Source organism: Emydura macquarii, unplaced genomic scaffold (genome assembly GCF_026122565.2).
Source record: "Emydura macquarii macquarii isolate MOO-44397 ecotype Brisbane River unplaced genomic scaffold, CSIRO-AGI_Emac_v2 contig_1876, whole genome shotgun sequence".
Lineage (NCBI taxonomy): Eukaryota > Metazoa > Chordata > Testudines > Chelidae > Emydura > Emydura macquarii.
Window position 1 is genome coordinate 27,238,381 of NW_027132013.1, and position 23,803 is coordinate 27,262,183.

Below are 23,803 nucleotides of genomic sequence, written 5' to 3' on the forward strand. Positions count from 1 at the left end.
GACAGTATCAAAAGCTTTGCTAAAGTCAAGGTATATCACATCCACCGCCTTCCCTACATCCACAGAGCCAGTCACCTCATCATAGAAAACAATCAGGTTAGTCAGGCATGACTTTCCCTTGGTGAATCCGTACGTTCTTGTTGCTGATTCTGGAATACATGTTAACCAGCTGGATCTGAAACATATCCTTAAAATCCAGGCCCATGTGCCCTATGAAATGTTATGCAGCATAACATGCTAGTTTATTCACTCATTTGGAAAGGTCCTACCTTGCTGTTTGCTTGTGGAGAGAGAAGGAGTTGCCACTATGCAAAAGCCCTCTTGTGCACAAATATAGCAGTTTAGTTTAGATCCTCACTGGGACAAGAATTCAACACATACAGTAACATCTGTTTCCAGAGTCACAGAACAGCCCTGATTTTCACAGATCTGTTCCCATATTCAAGACTAATCTGAAGATATATTTAAAGCTGTCCAGAACTAATGAACTAGACAGAATTTTAACTCTCTCTACAGTGTGTTATGTCAGTAGTCTCTTTCTTCTTCATATATTGCAAATATATGTCCAAATTTTCCCTCTCTCCAATTTTTTTTAACGTTCCCCTGATATCTCAATGGGGGAATACTGTCTAAGTTTTCAGTTATAAGTGCCTTAAGGTCATTGGTATATGTAAATATGGTATATGTCCATCAATACTTATTCAAAATCTTAAAGTTTAGTAAGCCTTTAATATCCCAACCTAAAGCATTAAAACTTCTTATCTGCTGCATGAACTGCACCCTAAATCACTTTCAGCCTGTGGCTAATAACCATATAGATCTTGCTAAGCAAATCCAACATTGTTCGATAAGTCAAATCCATAGCTCCCAACAAAAAGGTGAAAAGAAATTGGGTCTCTTTCCTGCAAGCTGGAAACTTGAGAGGAAAATGTGAATCTAACATTTACATGTGTTTTTTTACATGTTTTTAAGTAAAAGTGACAAATGCTAAAAAGTGCAGTGTCGTTGCTGGGAGGTGTGGGCTTTGCTAAAGAGCCCTAGACATGGTTTAAACTGCCCCTGCCCAGTGTTCAAAGATAGAGCTAATTAAGGCTCCATTAGGAGTCCTTTTGTTTTGTTAAGTGATCACTGGAGTTGAAATCATTTGCTGTGGGACAGCATTCCTGCCCAGCCTGCATCAACAATGATGTTCTCCCATTAAGAGCTAAAAACCACTGACAGCTGAAAATTACTAAGGCCTTGTCTACACTAGAAAGTTTTGTTGACAAAAGTTTTGCCGGCATATAGCCATTGCTATAATTAAATCATTGTTGCGTGTCTTCACTATCTCCTTCTGTCAGTGGACTGCATTCACATTATCAGCTCATTTGTCAACAAAATGAGCAGTGCACTGTGGGTAGCTATCCCACTGTGCAACTGCATGCAGGGTGCTTTGGGAAGGGTTTGGGACAGGCACAGCATCACATGATGAAGGTTTTTGAGTCCCATCATTCCATAGGCATCCTACTAATTTGATAGCTGCTTTTAAACTGCTGTTAGCCAAGCTGACACTGCTGAGCATAAACACAAGCCCACAGAAGCAGGGGAAGGGGGGGGGAGAGTGACTGAATGAGTGAGTGAGTGTGGGTGGGTGTGTGTGTGTGAGAGAGAGAGAGAGAGAGAGGACGGACACACACACACACACACACACACGCACGCACAGAAAGACAGACAGACAGCATGTGTTGGAGGACAGGGAGTGTGTCTGCACTCGTCCTGTCTCTTTAAGTTCAGACAGCAGCAGCTGGAAGCAACCAATCCCAAGGCAGAAGCTGCTACAAAGACAGCTCATAGCTGGCAACCCCCATTCCCCCAGTCCCTTCAGCAGAGACAGGTCTGGTACACCTGCAGGGGCGGGGAGAGGGACACAGCCCCCATGTCCCTCCTTAGCTCTGCATGGCACATCAGGAGTTACACCCCTCCCCTGCAGTTTAGGGCAGGCAGGACAGGACTGCTGTTTGCTGCACTGTGGAGTGAGCTCTCCTTGGTGAGTGAATTTGAAAACTTCCTGGAGCTTTCAAAGAGGAGGGGAGGAGGCAGATGCCTACAGGGCAGCTGAGCTCAAACTGCTCACCAGAGCGGCACTAAGCAGGAGGCTATTTTCAGTGATATAACCTAAGGGCAGTGTCTACATGCCTGTTTTTTTCACAAAAACGTTGCCAAAAAAGGCTCTATGCCTCTCATCTAGGTGGTTTTATTTTGTCGACAAAACTACAAAAGGGTTATTGCAGCCTGTACACTGATTGCTTTGTCGACAAAAGGTGACTTTTGTCGACAGAACTCTCTAGTGTAGACCAGGCCTTAGAGAGAGGTAGGAGGAACCTCAAGAAACTGACCTGCAGAGGTCACAGGCGGCAGCAGAGCGAACAGCCAGCAGAGCAGCCAGCAGAGCAGTTGGTAAGGAGGCCGGTAGCACAGCAGGCTGCTGGCAGGACAGTCGACAGGGCAGCAGGCAGCCAGCAAGTGGCCAGTGGGGTGACAATCAGTATGCCCAACGTACTCTGGGTGTGGGTGTTTTGCTCATGGTTTTATATTTGTGAACCCTGCTTGCGGTGTTTTCCCAAGTTAATGCCACGTTGCTTTTCCCCTTTTTTTTAAAAAAAGTCTTTTTTCTACATTCAGTCTCTCTGCTTATGACAGGGGAAGTATTGCCTTTAGAGGTGCCCAATGGGTGATGTGGAATTGTCCCAGGTTACTAGGTGGGGTCTCGAGCTGGTTTTGAGTTGCATTGCTAAAAGAAACCCCTGCATATTGAACGTGGCTCTTATTGCTGCCAACTCTGACTGGCAGAAGGGTTACAATTATTTTATCACAAGTTTGGCTCCTACCTTCACTTCACCAATGATGCCAGCTTGATTGCCTGAATCTCCGTTTCTCTGACAAGCACTTTTGTTCTTTCTCCCATGTTGCCATTTACGTGTGCAAAAAAGTACCAGTCAAAATCCATAAAGGCACCACCTTATGCTCCATTTAGTTCCTCCTCAAAATTGACCTCCTCCATGAAGCATACAAACTGTCAATGGCTAATGGCTTAGCAAGAGCAAAGTTAGGATTACTGCTCCTGACTAGCTAAGAATTGGGCACATTCTATTATTTTTGATACTTCAATTCCCTTCCTCCTCACCCTGACCCATTTGTTTGTTTGATCCACATATTATATCTTACCTCTAGCAAAAAAGGATCCCAACCTGGTTGACCTCTAGGCACTATTACTATAAAAATGTTCATCAGAACTACAGCATGTAGTAAAATTATTTTGATATCCTGCACAATCTTACAAACTGTTGTACTTTTCAGTGATCTCCACTATTTCTTTCTCAGCTCCTAACAACTAATTTAAAAAACAGTAACAAAACAGTAGAGGTTGTCTTCCTCAAAAAATTCTCTACCTTATGCCTGTAACTCCACAGCCCCTTGTTCCATCATGCATGTTGCTGGGCGTCGGGGACTGATATTTATGGTGTATGGTATTCCTCCAGTGTTTGGGACTGTTGCTTTTTCAGTGGATTACGTTGCCACTTCTCTCTGTGCACCTTTCAAATACTTGTGTTAATACTTACACACACCTTTATAAGAAGAATATTTCAGAGCTTAACTCAACACTGCAAAGTTATAGGGACACATCCCACTTATTCTCCTTTGTGATGTGCCTACAAAACTCTGCTGTACGAAATGAGAGTTAAACAATTTTGCTGGTAAAGTATGTCAGTTCTTTCGCTCATGTATATTTTGAATAAGATAAAAGGTCAATAAAAAGGGTGACAAGATTGATGAACTAAAGAGTAAAGTTTCAAACAGACTGATCATAACTAGATAATAATTTACTCTGGTCCCTGATTTTGAAGTCAAGTGCTAAAGATTGATGGGAGCATAGTGCAGATGAAATACTATTCTATTAAACACTGGAAAATTCTTTCACCTCAGGCCAAAGATATATACACAGAATTTGTACTGAAGTGCAAAACTGATATAAAATGCCTAGATAATAGGGTTCCTATTTCAGTAGTTCCAAACACCATGTAAAGGTCTTTCAAGAAATTTATTACCCTGGTTTCAATAGAGGAAAATATATATATTATCATAGAATCATAGAAGATTAGGGTTGGAAGGGACCTCAGGAGGTCATCTAGTCCAACCCCCTGCTCAAAGCAGGACCAACCCCAACTCAATCATCCCAGCCAGGGCTTTGTCAAGTCACACCTTAAAAACCTCTAAGGATTGAGATTCCACCACCTCCATAGGTAACCCATTCCAGTGCTTCACAACCCTCCTGGTAAAACCTTTTTACCTAATATCCAACCTAGAGCTCCCCCACTGCAACTTGAGACCATGGCTCCTAGTTCTGTCATCTACTATCACTCCATCTTCCTTGGAACCTCCCGCTTCAGGTAGTTAAAAGCTGCTATCAAATCCCCCCTCATTCTTCTTTTCTGCAGCCTAAACAAGCCTAGCTCCCTCAGCCTCTCCTCATAAATCATGTGCTCCAGCCCCCTAATCATTTTGTTGCCCTTCTCTGGACTCTCTCCAATTTGTCCACATCCTTTCTATAGTGGGAGGGAGAAGAGGGACCAAAACAGGACAAAATACTCCAAGTGTGGCCTCACCAGTGCTGAATAGAGGAGAAAAATCACTTCCCTCGATCTACTGGCAATGCTCCTACTAATGCACCCCAATATGCCGTTAGCCTTCTTGGCAATAAGGGCACACTTTTGACTAATATCCAGATTCTTGTCCATTGTAACCCCCAGATCCTTTTCTGCAGAACTGCTGCCTAGCCAGTCAGTCCCCAGTCTGTAGCAGTGCATGGGATTCTTCCGTCCTAACTGAAGGACTCTTCACTTTTCCTTGTTGAGCTTCATCAGATTTTTTTTGCCCAATCCTCCAATTTGTATCCTTTCCCTAAGGTCCAGCGTATCTACCACTCCCCCCCAGCTTAGTATCATCTGCTAACTTGATCAGGGTGCAATCCACCCGATCTTCCAGATCATTAATGAAGAAGGGACACTCTGCTTGTTACTGGCTGCCAACTAGACATTGAGCAGTTGGTCACTACCCATTAAGCCAAATGATCTAGCCAGCTTTCTATCCACATGAACACATATAATTGTATCTGATGAATAGTTGGTGTTTCAGACAAACAAGTAGAAATTTTTCAAACAGTAAAACATAAAATCATGTCTAGCACTCACATGAATAATTCACTGACTTCAATGGAACTATTAGTAATTGTCACAAAAATGGGGTCTGAGTGGAAACACTTATTTATTCAAGATATTCCACCCCTGCTAAGTCCATTCAAATAGTGAAACGTTCCTAATGTTCTCTCCGTGGTTCTTTTCTTATCCCCTACTTTGCTAGATCAAAAAAGCTATTTTTACTTTTGTACTGAAAAAACAACTGCTTATTTTAGCACTAATAATTGTAGATGGAATGAAATGTAAGAACAATGGAAACATGATTAGGTTTAAGTGGTGCTGGTTGCTTTCTGAGACAAAAAATGAGAAAGTTAAGGTCAAAAATAAAAAAGTCACAATTTCAATAAATTGGAAAAGAAAAAGAAAAGCCATGGGACAATATCTGAATTATAAGAGAGTTTATTTTCCATTATAAAAATTTATATACCTGTCATTTAATAATATAAAAGCAATGGCTCATGTAAAGGGCTGGAATGTTATAAAGGGGCCCTTAAAACCCTGGTTCAAACTCTAGGTGTCAGGGACAGGGTTACAGTGCACAATGATATGAAAATTCCAGGTAGGATCATAGTCCATAAAGCAGCCTGAGGAGATGGCTGAAAGTTAGGCTACGTCTACATTAGCACTTTTGTCAACAAAACTTTCATCGTCCAGGGGTGTGAAAAAACACCCCCCTGACCGATATAAGTTTTACCAACAGAAGCACGAGTGTAGACAGTGCTATGTCAGCAGGAGTTGCTCTCTCACCAGCATAGCTACTGCCACTCATCAGGGGTGATTTAATTATGCCGATGGGAGAGCTCTGTCCCATCAGTATAGAGCAGTTATATGGTACAGCTGTGCCGCTGTAAGGTCTCTAGAGCAGACAGCCTTAGACAGTTTCAAGTGCTGTCTAAATGATGCTGTGGACCCTTGAGCAACTTAGATAAGGACTGCACAAAGGTGACTCAAAGCTACCTTAGCCTCCCTCTTCACCTGGCCTACAAGTTCTAGGCTGCACCTTTTTAAAATACAGCATAGAATCAAACCGCAAATGTGTAAAATTTCATGGAAAAGTTTTGCTTAGTGAAAGATAGACAGGGGAAAAGAGATAAGTGTGGGGTTCTCCTGAAAAAAACTTAAAGTCATCATTTTGTCACACAAATCATGGCAATGGCAAACATACAGCCTTTGGAGTAGGCACTGTCAAAAAGTTAAATGTAGGTAAGGCATAAAGTGGAAAATGTGTAAGTTTCAGAAGAAATCAGAAGCAGATATGGGTACAAAGTGAAAAGTTCAAGTCTAGATCTGGATTTTCCACAATCTGAGTTTTTGTTTTGCTTTGACCCATTTCACAAGTATGCATCCACAAATTTCAACTCTGGATCTGAATTCTTCCACAGTTTCAAATCCATCTCTCATAAAAATTCATTTAATCATGGTGTGGAACCCAGATGCTTTTTTAACTGTCTGAAAACTACTTAAACATACAACTCCCGTCTTCAGTCTCCTGTATAAAAAACGTCTTCTATTCACACAAACTTTTATGAGAAAAAATGTTACAGTGAAACTCCTGCAGAGTAAGAAAAATATGCAGTACTAGAGGTACCACTTTAAAAAACTTACTGGGAGACTTTTCCTCCACCTCTGTAGGCTCTTTTTTTTCTGCTTTTGGTGGGCCTTTGATTTTGTATATCAGTGAACGAAGTCTGCCAGTCCAGGAGGTGTCTTCCTCCATCTCCTCCTCTTCTTCTAGTGGAATACCTAACACGTAGTAAAACTAATTAGAAACAAACTATGTATTTTCAAGATAAAATTGTTCAAAATACATACTTAAAAAAATTCCACGTGTACTGATAGCTTTTAACCAGCAAATTTAATATAGAAAAAAAAATTATGGATATCAGCAGATTTCTAGGGTGTTAGCTATAGTAGTACCCCTCAAAACAGAAAATGTACTTCAGTTACATTATATATATTACAAATAACCAGATATACAATACTCCTTATGAACATCGGTAGTTGTTCTCCCTAGTATAACAGCCCAGGTATTGTTTTAGGAAGATTCTACTTCAATTCATTACAACACAAAAGTCCTATATGATTTGGCTAGGTTTTAGGGGGAGTTTAATAGCGTGTTCCAGTGGATGGGATGGTTTAAAGGGGTTGTTGATTTAAGGCTTTGATTTATTGGCTGGCTGAGTTCATTCCTTGTTAAAGGACCCTGCAAGGTGGGAGGATCCCAGAGCTCAGGCTCAAGCTCAGTCCTGGAAGTCTACACAGCAATGAAACAGTCCCACAGCCTGAGCCGGCTCACACAGGGTGCCTAGTTGCTCTGTAGACATATCCTCACAGTGCCTAACGCTGAGCAGACTGTGGCTGAACTATCCTTACAGAGATGCTTCATTCCCTTATAGCTCCTGTGTGTGACAGGACTGTGCATGCATCTTCCCCAACAAGCAACCAATATGTTCCCTCCAACCCAGGGATACAGGGGTAAAAATGGTTTTTCCCTATCACTGATGCTACCAGTTGTTTCAGGCTGGGGTGGGGCCAGGCACCGGAATGGAGAACAGGGAGCCTCTCTCTCCAACTGGCACCCAGGCAGTGTGGAGGAGGAAGCAGTCTGATTCAAATACAGAGGGGACAGAATCCAGACCAGGGTGAGGGAAAGAAGTAGATTAGAACAAGGAATCTGGTAAGAGTGGGATCAAAAAGTGAGGACAGAAACTGGGACTGGCTGGGCAAGAAAGTTGCAATCTGGAGGGAGGGAAAGCTGAGACTGGAATCCAGGGGGCAGGGGAGGGGAATGGGACTGAGAGATGGTGAGGGACATAGAGAGTAGAAAGTAGAGGTCAGTTGTCTGGAGGGAAGTGGAGGACACTGAGATCATATGGGGAGCTGAGGTGTTGTGGGAGAACTTGGACTGGCTGTGCAAAGAGACAAGGAGATGGGGAGGAGACTGCAGCAAAAAGTCAGGAGGGGAGACTGAATTGTATGAGAAGCCTGAGTACAGAGATTAGGACTTGGAGTCAATGGAGGAGAAGACAGAGTGGTCGAGAAGCTGGGAGAAAGTAACTAGGATTGGCTGGGCAAGAAGATTGGGACCGGATGTGGGGAGTGTGAGAGAGGGACTAAGAGAGAGAACCTGGAGGTGGAAACTAGAATTGCTTGGTTAGGAGACTGTGGCTAGTATGAGCAGCCTGCGGAGTGGGAATTGGGACTGGGTAGGCAAAGAGAGTGGGACTGGAACAAGGAGATGAGAATGGGAGAAAAGACAGGACTGGGGAAAGGATAAATTGGACGGTATGTGGTGCAGAAGGGGTCCAATCTGGGGGAAATGGGCAGCAGGGTCTGTGCTCTTTAGAACATACTCCCCTCCAGATCCTGGAATGAAACCCAAGATTCCTGAGTCTCGCCATTCTGCTGCTGCCAGCAGATCTCTGAAACTCACTGCCAGTGTCCCATCCCACTCTAATGTTGATCCACATAGAGGATGGCAACCTACTACTTTATCTGTTACCCCATTCGCTCAAATGGCAGAGTTCTGTGTAGCTGCAATTCTTAAGGTTCCAGCTCTGCGGATGAAACTTGTAGGTGTCAACCACTTACCACATAATGGAATGTCTGTTTTTTTCAGTTTGCTTTTTTAAAAACCTAGGAAATTATACACAAACAGCTACATTTAAAAAACACTGTTAAAGTTGCAGAGACAAGCACTCAAAAGTTAGGAAATGCCAGAATTAATGTTGCCTGTGTAACCTTAATTCAACTCACTTCTGCATATGCATTATGATACTTTCCTCAATTACATGATCACATATTATTTTTTCCACTTATCATTCTGAGTACTTAGCATTTTATACCACTTAATATGTTCAAAGCCCAGCTCCCTCTGACTTCAGTTGCATATGTGAATGGTGAGCACTTTTGTAAATCAGATCCCAGGATCCCTAATCAGGCACCCAGAAAATCAGGAACACAAATGACTATCACTTGTGAAAAGTTTGGTATAAATGATTTGCCTAGCATCACACATAAACTCTATAGCGGAGGCAGAATCCACTTCTCCAGGAAATAATTCAACTGATTTAACCACAAGTACATCCCTTCTCTTCCTGCAATCCCCTGCCTCATTCATTACACCCCTTCCAACCCCCTAGCAGAACCTCTGCTATACAATCCATACCTTAGGGTATGTCAGCACTACATTCAAAAACCTGTGGCTGGCCCATGACAGCTGAGTCAGGCTGGTGGGGCTCGGGTTTGCAAGGCTGTTTAATAGCCATGTAGACATTCAGATTCAGGTTCCAGCCTGAGCCCCAAGACTCTGCAAGTGGAGAGGGTCTCAGAGCTCAGGCTCCAGCCTGAGCCCAAACATCTATACTGAAGTTAAGCCCAAGATTTGCAAGCCTGAATCAGCTGGCAAGGTCCAGCCATGGGTGTTTAATTGCAGTGTAGACATACTCTTAGTATGCAGGTGGTGGAGTCCCTTTTGGCGTGCTGGAAGTTGTTCCTGGCTTGTTCCACCAGAACTGGAAACCTCCTGGACTATGATCGGAGGACGGGGTGGACCCCATGGTGTTCAGCTAGCTCATGGGGTTGTCCAACCCGTAGGTCCCCTGTCATGTGCTCCAGGAGGTGAGGGCAGCCTGGGGTCCTACATCTCTTTTCTTCCTCAAGCAGGTCCTGTGGGATAGGGCATCCCACCCATGACCCTGACCCTCCAGAACTTGACTTCAGGCCCCTGCCCTGTGAGCCTCCCAGGTCACCCCTGACATGCAACCTAAGTTGGCTGAATGACATCCAGCCAGTCGGCCCCTGAACCACAACCAGGTAAACATTTGTATGCGCTTGTGCTTCATACTTTTCGCTTCCTCACCCTTATGTCCTACCTTGACACCATATGGCAGGACCTGCTGCCACCTGGTGATGGCAAGCATGATCCCTTGGCCCGCTAGGGATATCAGCTGGTGGCTTCTCCCTGAAGTCATGAGCACAGTTGTGTACCTGGCATGGTTCATGAACTCCCCCCACGCTTGTCCTTTTGCAGTGAGAGTAAGACCCTGCACAGGGTGCATCAGGTTGCAGCCCCTCTTTTAAGTCTTCCTCTTACAGAGGTTCTGGCTGCACTTCTCCCTGCACCTCCTGATTTTTGCACACCTCATCTGTGGCCCCCAAGTCCACCTCATCAACCTGCTCCTGGCCCTGGCCAATATGGCCAGCATACCAGAAGGAGGAAGCTAGAGGTGGGATGCTCTGCAACTGTACGGCCTACTTCCAATCCCTTGTTCGATCATGGCTCCAAACAGAGTTCCTCTGGGTAGTGTCCACAGCCTCCTCGGAAGCCTTTGAGGAGCAGTGGGTGCTATCAGAGGTTCTCTGCTCAGTGTCCCCTTCTGGTTCCCTGATTTTTGCCTTATGACCTTCATTCCCATCCCTGTTTTCTCATTTGTTGTCCCCACCATTCAGTTGTGGCACAGGTCCACTGGTCCCTCCCCCGGTGTTAAGTGGGAGGGACTTTACATATGGGCAGGCTTAGGCCAACTGCTTCCCAGTACCCACAATGCAATTTATGCAATAAATGAAGCAGGTGCCCAACAAGTGAAACAGAATCTTCACTACATAACCCTGGTTCATCCTGAGGGCAGCTCCATTCTGTGCCCTGGAGCACTAAAACAAGAGTCCTGTGGAAACAATAGTATATGCTCATGTAACTAAAGAATATGTCATAACGCCTACAGACAAGGGGGCCAAATTAAGGTCGCACAGGCAACTTTAATCCTGGCATTTCCTAATTCCTAATTCGGACAGTAGGCAATGCCAGGTGCTTCAGAGGGAATGAACAGAACAGGTAATCATCAAGTGATCCAACCCATCGCCCATTCCCAGCTTCTGGAAAACAGCAATCCCTGACCATCTGGCAAATAGCCATTGATAGACTTATCCTCCATGAATTTATCTAGATCCTTTTTGAACCCCATTATTGTCTTGGCTTTCACAACATCTTCTGGAAAGATGTTCCACAGGTTGCATTGTGTGAAAAAATACTTCCTTTTGTTCATTTTAAACCTGCTGCCTATTAATTTCATTTGGTGACCTCTTGTTCTTGTGTTATGAGAAGGAGTAAATAACACTTTCTTTTTTACTTTCTCCACACCAGTCATTTTATAGACCTCTATCATATCCCTCCTTAGTCGTCTCTTTTCCAAGCTAAAAAGTCCCAGTCTTATTAATCTCTCCTCATATGGAAGCTTTTCCATAACCCTAATCACTTTAGTTGCCCTTTTTTGTACCTTTTCCAGTTCCAATACTTCTTTTTTGAGATGGGGTGACCAGATCTGCATGCAATATTCAAGGTGTGGGTGTACCATGGATTTATAAATAGGAAATATGATAGTTTCTGTCTTATTATCTATCCCTTTCCTAATGATTCCCAACATTCTGTTAGCTTTTTTGACTGCTGCTGCACATTGAGTGGATGTTTTCAGAGAATTATCCACAATGGTCCAAGATCTCTTTCTTGAGTGGTAACAGCTAACTTAGACCCCATCATTTTACATGTATAGTTGGGATTCTGTTTTCCAATATGCATTACTTTGCATTTATCAACATTGAATTTTATCTGCCATTTTGTTGCCCAGTCACCCAGTTTTGTGAGATCCCTTTATAACTCTCTGCAGTCTGCTTTGGACTTAACTATCTTGAGAAGTTTTGTATCATCTGTAAGTTTTGCCACCTCACTGTTTACCCCTTTTTCCAGATCATTTATGAATATGTTGAACGGTATTGGTCCCAGTACAGACCCCTGCAGGACATCACTATTTATTTACCTATTTCCATTCTGAAAACTGACCTTTTATTCTTACCCTTTGTTTTCTGTCTTTTAACCAGTTATTGATCTAGGAGACGGCCTTCCTTCTTATCTCATGACCGCTTACTTTGCTTAAGAGCCTTTGGTGAGGGACCTTGTCAAAGGCTTTCTGAAAAATCTAAGTACACTATATCCACTGGATCACCCCTGTCCACATGATTGTTGACCCCCTCAAAGAATTCTAGTAGATTGGTGAGGCATGATTTCCTTTTACAAAAATCATGTCGTCTCTTCCCCAACAAATCGTATTCATCTATGTGTCCTATAATTCTGTTCTTTACTATAGTTTCAACCAATTTGTTTGGTACTGAAGTTAGAGTTACCGGCCTGTAATTACCAGGATCATATCTGGTGCCTTTTTTAAAATTGGCATCAAGTTAGCTATCCTCCAGTCATCTCATACAGAAGATGATTTAAATGATAGGTTACACACCACAGTTAGTAATTCTGCAATTTCACATTTGAGTTCCTTCAGAACTCTTGGATGGATACCATCTGGTCTTGGTGACTTATTACTGTTTAATTTATCAATTTGTTCCAAAACCTCCTCTAATGACACCACAATCTGGGACAGTTCTTCAGATTTGTCATCTAAAAAGAATGGCTAAGGTTTGGGAATCTCCCTCACATCCTCAGCCCTGAAGACCAATGCAAAGGATTCATTTAGTTTCTCCGCAATAGCCGTATCTTCTTTGAGTGCTCTTTTAGGATCTCAATCGTCTAATGGCCCCACTGTTTGTTTCGCAGGTTTCATGCTTCTGATGTACTGAACATTTTCTTTGCTATTACATTTTGAGTCTTTGCCTAGCTGTTCTTCAAATTCTTTTGTGGCATTACTAATTATATTTTTACACTTCACTTGCCAGAGTTTATGCTCCTTTCTGTTTTCCTCAATAGGATTTGACTTCCACTTCCATGAAGCAAAACAAAACAAAAAAAGCAGGTTTCCTCTCCCCATCCCTCCCCCAGTGTAACATATTATTATGTTTACCAGGTCAGTCTTCATTTACAACTGTAAGTCTAATTAATTTATAAGAAATGCCCAGAACTTTTTTCCTGGGTGATTTTTTTGTTATTTAAATTTAATTAATCATCATCATCTCCTCCTTCTTCTAACATCAATGTTAGGTAGGGCTGAAAATTTAAATAATACATAATAAAAATAATAAAAATGTTCAATTCAGCTGAAACATTATAATGGAAATAAACCATGGCACACACTTTAGATATTTTTGGGACTTAGGAACTCTAGGAACAGTTATCAGATACATAACACAACTAAAAATGAAGTAATTTATATCATCAATATCTTGCTTGCCATGAAAAAAATCAGAACTAAAACCTATAATGTTCAATCAATGAAAAAAGTAATTTGCCTCTCACCACAGTGAATTAGAAGATCATCATGAAACTCATATAGCTCTTCCCGAATCTCCTCTGGACAGGGACAATCCTCTCTCAGTTGAAAATTTAGCAACATATTAATCTTTTAAGGACAAAAATAAACCCAAACATTTAGGACTACAGAGTGGATCTTCATAGAGTACAGTAATACAGACATACTTTATTGTCACTATTTACACTTGGTTCTCAAAAGAACCAGACTAACACATGCATTTGGCAAAAGTAAATATGCCCTTATTGCAATATTAAAGCAATATGGCTTAAGGATTTTAATTCTGATTCATAATAAAAGATACATACATTCCCAACATTAAACAGATCTTTTAGAAAAGACATTAATCATTTGTCTTGAAAAAGTAAACAAATATTCCCAAAGCCCAACATAAGAACAACTGGAAAACCAAACTCTCAAAAACGTAGGTTCCATAACAAATCTGATGCCTGTTACCTTTTGCATGCATTTTTAATGCAATACACACAGATATTATGAAGCAAACAACAGGTAAATTAATTTACTTTGGTGTTTCACAGGTTTCCAACAAATCCTCTCCTTGATTTTTCCCCCCTCAAAACTGAGGAGCAATTTTTAGAGACGGAAATGTCAGTTGGTTACAAGATAAGTCCATTTTCATAAATACCAACTGTACTAGTAAAGCAAAAACTGGTATCTTCACAGAGCTGCATTCAGGAGTTTCAGGTCAATGTTTTCAAACCTATGTGTGAAAATTAAGTTCTTAGATCCATATTTAGTCACTTACATAAAAACGGCCCAATTTTCAAAGATGTTGACTGCCTTTAGGTTCCCATTAACTTCAGCACCTTTAAAAATTAGGCAAACTTTAAGAACGGATTTAGGATCCTAAATTCTGGAACTCAAGTTTGAAAACTTTGGCATGTAACATCTTGTGGCAGCCTAACAAACTATTTCATATAATGTTTCATCTCCCCCATGATCAAAATTCAAGTTTAGGTGTTAGACAGTTCTACCTCTTCCTCTCCTCACTTATCACTTGAAAACAAATCCTGTCCTTTATTTTACCTGTTCTTGAGGGGGAGAGCGAAATTCCCTCGTCTTCTTGGCAGTCAAAGCAGCAGACATGTTTAAGGCTTGCATGAGTTCATTGTACCTATATTTCTGATTATATTGCAGCTTTGACACATAATTGTCTGCAAATGATACAATAGCTTCTACCCTGTGTCGCAGCTCACAGTCACAGAAATAATTGAGTAGCTCACACATCTAGCATGGGAAAAATAGAGGAGAATTAAATATCTTAATTGAGAATCTAAACCATAAACTCTAAAATGAAAGAATAACAATACGAATAACAATTGACACTGCACATGAGTGTGATAGGTTCTTCTATTTGTCAGGCAATAAAAATGAGAATAATAAAATTACTTATTTTTTCACTAATTCTAGTTTTTAACGAGTAGAGTGGATAATAAATATATACAGGTATTTTATTATTATGATCTAACACATCATTTTGTATTTATACACTGCCTTTCATTCAATGCAGTTAAAGTGCTTTATAAGTGTTTCTTCTCTTCCATAACATGCATGTGAAATACCCTGCATATGAACATTAGACCCATTTTGCCTACAGAGAAGCAGAAACACAAATAGATTAAGTGATTTACTCAAAGTCACACTGCAAGTCAATCATGGAGCCAGGACTAGAACCTGGGAGTCTTGAATCCCAGGTTACTGGCTGCAAACACTAGACAACATACCCTATCCTTGTTTCATCCATATTACATTAGATATGCATATACTTTAAAATGGTTACCTGGAGTTTAACAGATTCAGGTAATCTTGTTTGCAGTAAGCCTTTTACTGGAGGTTTAGTTTCCTTTAATGCCTCTTCCCCAGCTTCCACAGCTTTTTCTTCAATCTGTGTAACTTCCTCCTTCTCTGTTTTCTCTTCTGTTTCTTCCTTGTGCTCGCCAAACACATTGGGATCAATAAGGAGTAAAATCTGTTTCACATCATTGTCATCAAAAACCCCCATTGCAAGCAAAGTTCCTATAAGTTTAAGGACAGGAACAAACTGGAATTCAACTTTCCCTCCAACAGGGTCTCGGATATGAACACCACTACAGTGTACTGCCTCTGTCAGCATGCTTATGGCCTTGGTTTTGAGTATCTCAAGTGGTATCTCTGGACTGGGCTTCTGATGTTCTTCACTGGCCGCAATGAAACAAGGAGTAGAGAATTTAAAACCTGGTTTCAAACAAGTGCTATGCCCAACTCCTGGTAACCCATGTTTTTTTAATTCATCAGGAAATAATTTGATTTTTCTAGTTTCATCTGTAATTGGAATGATAAATTCATTGTTCATCATAAGCTTGGCTTCCTTGGCATATTCCAAATGAATACTGATGAGTAGATCATAAAATCCAGAGCGTAAGAGTCCAGGTAAATATTGATTATCTATTGCGTAAAATAACTGAGATAGGTCCACGTGGCTACAAAGTGCATAAGCAACTCTGTTATTACCCAGTGCACAAACTGAGCTATAGAGTTTTAAAGTGTGGTAGTGGAATTGCATCAAATCCTCTTGTTCACATAGCTCCAAGATATCAACACACCTGTTACGCAGTACAAAGAAACATAACAGTGATCATAATAAATTAGCTTTATTTCATTAAATACATACACAAACATACTGGGGAAAAATAGGAATAACAGTATAATGCGTTAAAGGACAAGATTTTGATCAGGTCTGCTTTAGACCACAAATATTGACTTTAGTACCTAATAGTCACTATGGGCACAACACCAGATCAGCAAGTGACAATTTAATAGTCATGATGACAATCAGAAATCCTTAGTAAGGAGAAGACAAATATTGAAATAAAAGGGATATTGCAAGTAAGTTACATATTAATAAGATTAATTTTCAAAAGGTAATATTTTACTTTAACGGTCCAAAACACTTCCGTAATACCATTATAAGATGCAGTGTTTTTGGAGCCTTCCTGAAGAATATTGTAGTATTTTTTGATAAAGTACACTATGTTTAGCTCTTTTTCTTGAACCAACTTTCACTGAAAATGACCTCCAAAAGCAGAATTATGAAATCAGGCTGCAAAGGAAATACGGTTAAAAAACTGCATTTTTGCACAGGCTTCCTTCCATGATATCTTTTCACTTTTGTTGTCTGATATCTTTATAACGGGAACAAGTTATGCATATCGGAATATCTAATAAAATAGACAAAACTACATTACTGTAATTCTGCAGATAAAATTGACATTCAGTACAATTTAGAGAGAGTTTAGCTTTCTAAAATACTATTTTAATCAAGACTATCAATCCAGGAAGTTTTTGGAAAGTGTTGCGGACAACTTCCTGGTGCAAGTGCTGGAGCAGCCAACTAGGGGCTGTGCTTCTCTTGATCTGCTGCTCACAAACAGGGAAGATTTAGTAGAGGAAGTAGAAGTGGGTGGCAACCTAGGCAGCAGTGATCATGAGATGGTTGAGTTCAGGATCCTGACAAAAGGAAGAAAGGAGAACAGCAGGATATGGACCATGGACTTCAAAAAAGCAGACTTTGACTCCCTCAGGGAGCTGATGGGCAGGATCCCTTGGGAGGCTAATATGAGGGGGAAAGGAATCCAAGAGAGCTGGCTGTATTTTAAAGAAACCTTATTGAGGGCACAGGAAAAAAACATCCCGATGTGCAGAAAGAATAGCAAATATGGTAGGCCTCTAGCTTGGCTTAACAAAGAAGTCTTTGGCGAACTTAAACACAAAAAAGAAGCTTACAAGAAGTGGAAGCTTGGTCAGATGACTAGGGAGGATTATAAAAATACTGCTCGAACGTGCAGGAATGAAATGAGGAAGGCCAAAGCACAATTAGAGTTGCAGCTAGCAAGGGACATGAAGGGGAACAAGAAGGGTTTCAACAGGTATGTTACCAACAAGAGGAAGATTAGGGAAAGTGTGGGCCCCTTACAGAATGGGGGAGGCAACCTAGTGACAGAGGATGTGGAGAAAGTGGAGGTATTCAATGCCTTTTTTGCCTCTGTCTTCACAGACAAGGTCAGCTCCCAGACTGCTGCACTGGGCGGCACAGAATGGGAAGGAGGTGAACATCCCGCAGTGCTAAAGGAACAGGTCCAAGACTATTTAGAAGGATTTGACATACACAAGTCCATGGGGCCGGATGCAATGCACCCAAGGGTGCTGAGGGAGTTGGCTGCTGTGATTTCAGAACCATTGGCTATTATCTTTGAAAGCTTGTGGCAATTGGGGGAGGTCCCTGATGACTGGAAAAAAGCAAATATAGTGCCCATCTTCAAGAAAGGGAGGAAAGAGGATCCGGGAAACTACAGATCGGTCAGCCTCACCTCAATCCCTGGAAAAATCATGTATAGCTGGCAGCCGGTCACAAGCGGAGTGCCCCAGGGGTCGGCCCTGGGGATGGTTTTGTTCAACATCTTTATCAATGACCTGGAGGATGGGGTAGATTGCACCTTCAGCAAGTTTGCAGATGACACTAAGCTGGGGGGAGTGGTAGATACCCTGGAAGATAGGGATAGGATACAGAAGGACCTAAACAAACTGGAGGACTGGGCCAAAAGAAATCTGATGAGGTTCAACAAGGACAAGTGCAGAGTTCTGCACTTAGGACGGAAGAATCCCATGCACAGCTACAGACTGGGGACCGACGAACTAGCAGCAGTTCTGCAGAAAAGGACCTGGGGGTAACAGTGGATAAGAAGCTGGATATGAGTCAGCAGTGTGCCCTGGTTGTCAAGAAGGCTAATGGCATATTGGGCTGCATTAGTAGGAGCATTGCCAGCAGATCACAGGAAGTGATCATTCCCCTCTATTCGGCATTGGTAATGCCGCATTTGGAGTATTGTGTCCAGTTTTGGGCCCCCCACTACAAAAAGGATGTAGACAAGTTGGAGAGAGTACAGCGGAAGGCAACAAAAATGATTAGGGGGCTGGAGCACAAGACTTATGAGGAGAGGCTGAAGGAACTAGGCTTGTTCAGTCTACAGAAGAGAAGAATGAGGGGGGATTTGATAGCAGCCTTTAACTACCTGAAAGGGGGTTCCAGGGAGGATGGAGCTAGGCTGTTCTCAGTGGTGGCAGATGACAGAACAAGGAGCAATGGTTTCAAGTTGCAGGGGGAGGTCTAGGTTGGACATTAGGAAAAAGTTTTTCACTAGGAGAGTGGTGAAGCACTGGAATGGGTTACCTAGGGAGGTGGTGGAATCTCCATCTTTAGAGGTTTTTAAGATGAGGCTTGACAAAGCCCTGGCTGGGATGATATAGCTGAGGTTAGTCCTGCTTTGAGCAGGGGGTTGGACTAGATGACCTCCTGAGGTCCCTTCCAACTCTATGATTCTATATAGTGTAATAACTGTAAAATTAAAGTAGATTATATGGAAAATAATAAATAATTTTAAAACAACACAAAGAATCAGAATCACAGTATTTGCATGTAATTTACATTTGTGTTTTGAACTGGGTGAAGATTCAATCCAAAGTATTTTAAAAGTCTATCTGTATGTTGTAACAAAACAAAATCACATATTCTCCTAATCTCTATGAAAGATTTTATCTTACCAATAGTATGGCATCAAAATGATTTGGTTTGTAATATCTATTTAAATTACATATATACTGGATGTTACAGTAAAGGAGATCAGAAATTCTAAATGATTATCAAAGTAATTCATAGTACAGTCTGACTGTACTAGAGACCTAGAGAACACCCCAAGGCCTAGAGGACACTCCTCTGAAAGAGGAACCTGAATCAGCTGCCCCTACATTTCCCTCACAGGAAAGCCATTGTGGTTCTCTCCAAATGTACCTGTTTTCCTCTGGAATATGAAGTGCCATCATTTGCAGTGGCTCCAGACACTGCACTAGCCAACCATGGCGTTCACTGATACGCTCAGTCTCCACCTTCAGGAAGCTGTTAGGCATTCTGCTCCAGAGCACAGGCGTAATTGTTTGCACATCAAGGCGTGGGGGGCACTGAGGAATAGGATTTTTCTCTTCACTTTTAAAGATTGCTGCTGATAAAGGCATCGTGTTCTGCAGTAAATACATTGGAAAATTAAAAAGAAAATATTGTAACTTGTTTACCAACATTTTATGGCACAAATATCACCATGTATAATAGTTTAAAATACACACACTCTTTCCCTCGTAAACATGTGGCTTATGTATAACAGTAGCTATTTTTCACTAGTCACTGGGAAACTCCCACTGAGTTTTACAGAAATTTACAAATTTGCAAATAAGCAAACAAACAACTTTAAAGATGTCAAGTTTATGCTATCACAAATGTACTTCATTTATTTTGACCAATGTAGCTTAGTTTTAGAACATAAGAACCATGGTTCACCTTGCTCAATATCCTGTCTATGACAGTGGTGTGTTCCAGAACTTAAGGGGCATGAACAGAACAAGGCAATTATGGAGTGATCTACTGATCTTCCCTTCCTGACTTCTAGTAGACAGAGGTTTAGGGTAGCCATGAGCTTGGGGTTGCATCCCTGATCATCTTAGCTAAAAGCCATTGATGGATCTATCCTCCATGAACTAATCCAGTTCTTTTTTGAACCCAGTTATATTTTTGGCCATCAGATCATTCCCTAGCAAGGAGTTCCACAGGTTAGCTGTGTTTTGTGTGAAAAAGTACTTCCTCTTGTTTATATTAAACCGGTTGCCTATTAATTTAATCATGTGACTCCTGATTTTTTTGTATTGTGGGAAAAGATAAATAACACTTCTAGCTTCACTTTTTCCATACCATTCATGATTTTATAGATCTCTATTATATCTCCCCTTAGTTGTCTCTTTTCTAAACCAAGCAGCCCTAATCTTTTTAGTCTCTCCTCACACGGAAGCTATTCTGTACCTTTGATCATCTTTGTTGCCCTTCTCTGAACCTTTTCCTGTTCCTTTTTCAGGTGGTGCAACCAGAACTGGACACAGTATTCAAGATGTTTTTGAATGGATTTATAAACTGGCATAATGATATTTTCTGTCTAATTTTCTATCATTTTCCTAATAGTTCCTAACATACTGTTAGCTTTTTTTTACTGCTGCTGCACATTGAGCAGAAGATTTCAGAGACTGCAGTGACTCCAAGATCTCTTTCTTGGGTAGTAACAGCTAATTTAGAATCCATTGTTGTATATGTATGGTTGGGATTATTTTTTCCAGTATACTTTAGTTTGCATTTATTAATGTTGAATTTCATCTGCCATTATGTTGTCCAGTCACCCACTTTTGTTAGATCACTCTAACTCCTGCTTTGGACTTAACTAGCTTCAATAATTTTGTATTGCTTACAAACTTTGTCACTTCACTGTTCATCCCATTTTCCAGATCATTAATGAATATATTAAACAGCACAGATCTCAGTATAGATCCTTGGGGGACCCTGCTGTTCACCTCTCTCCACTGTGAAAACTGACCAATTATTCCAGCCGTTTGTTTCCTGTCTTTCAACCAGCTACTGATTCATCAGAGGACCTTCCCTCATTATCTCATGGCTACTTAATTTCCTTAACAGCCTTTGGTGAGGGACCTCATCAAAGACTTTCCGAAGTCCAAGAACACTATACCTATTGGATCACCCTTATCCATGTGCTTGTTGATTCTCTCAAAGAATTCTAAAAGACTTGTGAGACATTAATTCCCTTTACAAAAGGCGTGTTGACTCTTCCCCCAACCAATTGTGTTTATCTGTGTGTCTGAGCATTCTGTTCTTTACTATAATTTCTACCAATTTCTCCAATTTGTCACCGGCCTGTTTTGATTACTATAATTTGCCCTTGTATAATAGTAAATTTATGTGTTTTGTAAAAGTAAGTAAGTTTTAACAGTACAAGATCTCACTACAGCACTCTAATATTAAAATTGTCCAAAATGAAGTGAGACCACCAGGCTTTTATGTGAGAGCTACCAGTTTTAAAACAACAACATTAATTGATAGAAAACAATTACAAATACCTTTAATTTCCCAAGCTCAAACTGAACCAAATTTGTGCTCGTAGGTTGTATAAAAACTGCTGGAAATAGTTTTGTGGTTGGTTCAACCTGGAAAAAATAGACTTATCACAATTAAAAAGGCATCAAAAGTCACTTAACAGTTTATGTCAATATATTCATTGTAGTGCAACTTCTACATGTTTATTAAATGACTGTACAAAAGACATGAAAGTGCCCATCAGAAGCCAAACTATAGTGTGCCCTATATTGCATTGTACAGTATATGATGCCAATCTTTCAAACATTTATGCACATGCTTAATATTAAGCATGTGAATGACCCCATCAAAGTCAAGGGGACCATTGATGAACTTAAGGTTAAGCATGTAGATAAGTGCTTGCAGAATCGGGGTCTATATGTATTGTGGGTACTATAAAGTCATGCATAATGTCAGTTATTCTATAGTAACCTCTTGTGCTTGAGCTATAGTTTATTACAAACCAAGATGAAGAAAAAAGAAATATATATTATCATCTGGGTTCTCAATCTGGAAAGGGGCTTTGAAATCAAAATTAGGTAAAATTATTTGAATGTAAGCTTTTTTATTAGAAAAAAGAGCAAAATTGATTACAAATGGAAAAACTCTTTGCAACTGCCTAATTGACAGGCTGACTAGATAGATAGATACTCTCTCTTTTTTTAGCTATAATAATTTACTTTTTATTTTCTAATTGTGTGTGAAGGTCAGGACATCGTTACTAGGCTTGACTAAAATAAACTGCCGTCATAAATCTATATTTAAGATCCCATTTCTCTTCTCTATGATTTGACATTGGTATGACAAATAATTATAAATATCTCTCAAATATATTAAATATATATATTATTTTTCATTTCCTTGTTATATTAAATATAGCAAAAGTTTACTAAATTTTGTAACAGTATATAATAAATAGGTCTAGAGCAACAGTAAGGTGCAACGTTTTCCTCATTATTTCGGTCACCAGGCCTTTGTGAATGAAGATCCAGAATACAAATATTGCTCTTCTGCTCCACTTGAGAAAATTGAAAAATTGAATGGTTACAAGATTAGAATAACAATTATCTTGCAGTCTTTGTCCAGGCATCTGGTTAAAATATCAGTCGCTTGCCCAGATGAGGTGGAAGATGAGCTGACTGAAAAATATCTCATTTATATTTTATGATTTTAATCTAAAAGTGTTTAAGAAAGACAAAGGCCAAACACAGTTCTTTTTATTATTATTTTGAAAATTAGAGTAAAAAATTAAACAATTTAAAATAAACAATTTATAAGTTATTGGAACATTATTCATCTGCAGATTCTTAACTCTTTATTATCTAAATATTCTCATATAAAATACATTACACCTTTACAGGAAGTGCTGTGTTCTATTTTTTAGTAGACCAATTTTTGTCAATTTCATTTAAAAAAAGTCTGAAAACCACTCAATACATTCAAAAGTGTTTTCTGGGGAAAGAAGACTTGAAAAAGGAGAGAATTCCTTTCATGATGTTCTGTTTTAAATTTAATACAAACAACCTAGGTTTTAATGGCTTGCACATAATAGAAGATCCTTCTGAAAGCTGCCACATCAGGAATAATAATAACCAATGTTATCACCACATTTCCCTGGGACTACTTTGCAAAATAAAAAAAACATCTAAATGAACTATCCTTGCATCTATCAAACAAGGAATGCTGCAAAAAATAAAAGAGCTAATTGTTCTTATGAGAACAATAAATTCCTTGTCTTTATTCAGCATCTGTTACATTGATCTAAAATTGGCCTTAAAATAAGGGATCATACTGCAACAGTTTTCAAAGAAAGCAACACACAGTATTTAATTTAAATATAATCTAAAAAGTTCATAATAGTTTTAGTTAATACATATGTTTTTGTCTACCCAATTTTTTTTGTTTTGTTTTTAATATATATATTTTTAAAATAGATCGCTAAAACGCTTGAGCTCTGCTGTAGTAGAAACTCTAATGGAGAATGCTCTCTGGCTCTGGCAACCATTTTCAGCACCTAAACATACCACAAGCAAATCTGATTCACATGGTGCTGAAAATAGCTGAGACAGGTAGAAAACCATCTCTATATTATAGCTTACAATCCTGGTAAACCTGGCAGAGCCAATCAGTGGTAGGAACGTTGGTAAATTTTTAGCAAAGAAGTAGGCTAAGCTATGGTGTAACAAATTCATGACTGTAGTTCAGGCCCCACGAGGCACCCCCCCAGAAGAAAGGATTAGCTGTTGGGGCCAATTGTTAGCTTTTGGGAATTGCTGGGGTGGGAGGAGGTGGAAGGAAGCAAG

The 23,803-nt window shown here is 40.3% G+C and overlaps 1 protein-coding gene across 3 annotated transcripts in view; it reads right to left on the reverse strand.

Annotated features, from left to right (window-relative positions):
- The window catches only part of RYR3 (ryanodine receptor 3), a 477,864-nt gene that overhangs the window by 219,379 nt on the left and 234,682 nt on the right, over positions 1 to 23,803 (reverse strand). For all 3 annotated transcript variants that reach the window (XM_067558027.1, XM_067558029.1, XM_067558028.1), the window contains 6 exons: positions 21,485 to 21,571; positions 19,329 to 19,555; positions 15,285 to 16,086; positions 14,531 to 14,731; positions 13,471 to 13,573; positions 6,840 to 6,977 (listed from right to left, as the gene is read on the reverse strand). In XM_067558027.1, coding sequence (XP_067414128.1) covers positions 6,840 to 6,977; positions 13,471 to 13,573; positions 14,531 to 14,731; positions 15,285 to 16,086; positions 19,329 to 19,555; positions 21,485 to 21,571 — 1,558 coding nt within the window. The remainder of the gene's footprint in view (positions 1 to 6,839; positions 6,978 to 13,470; positions 13,574 to 14,530; positions 14,732 to 15,284; positions 16,087 to 19,328; positions 19,556 to 21,484; positions 21,572 to 23,803) is intronic.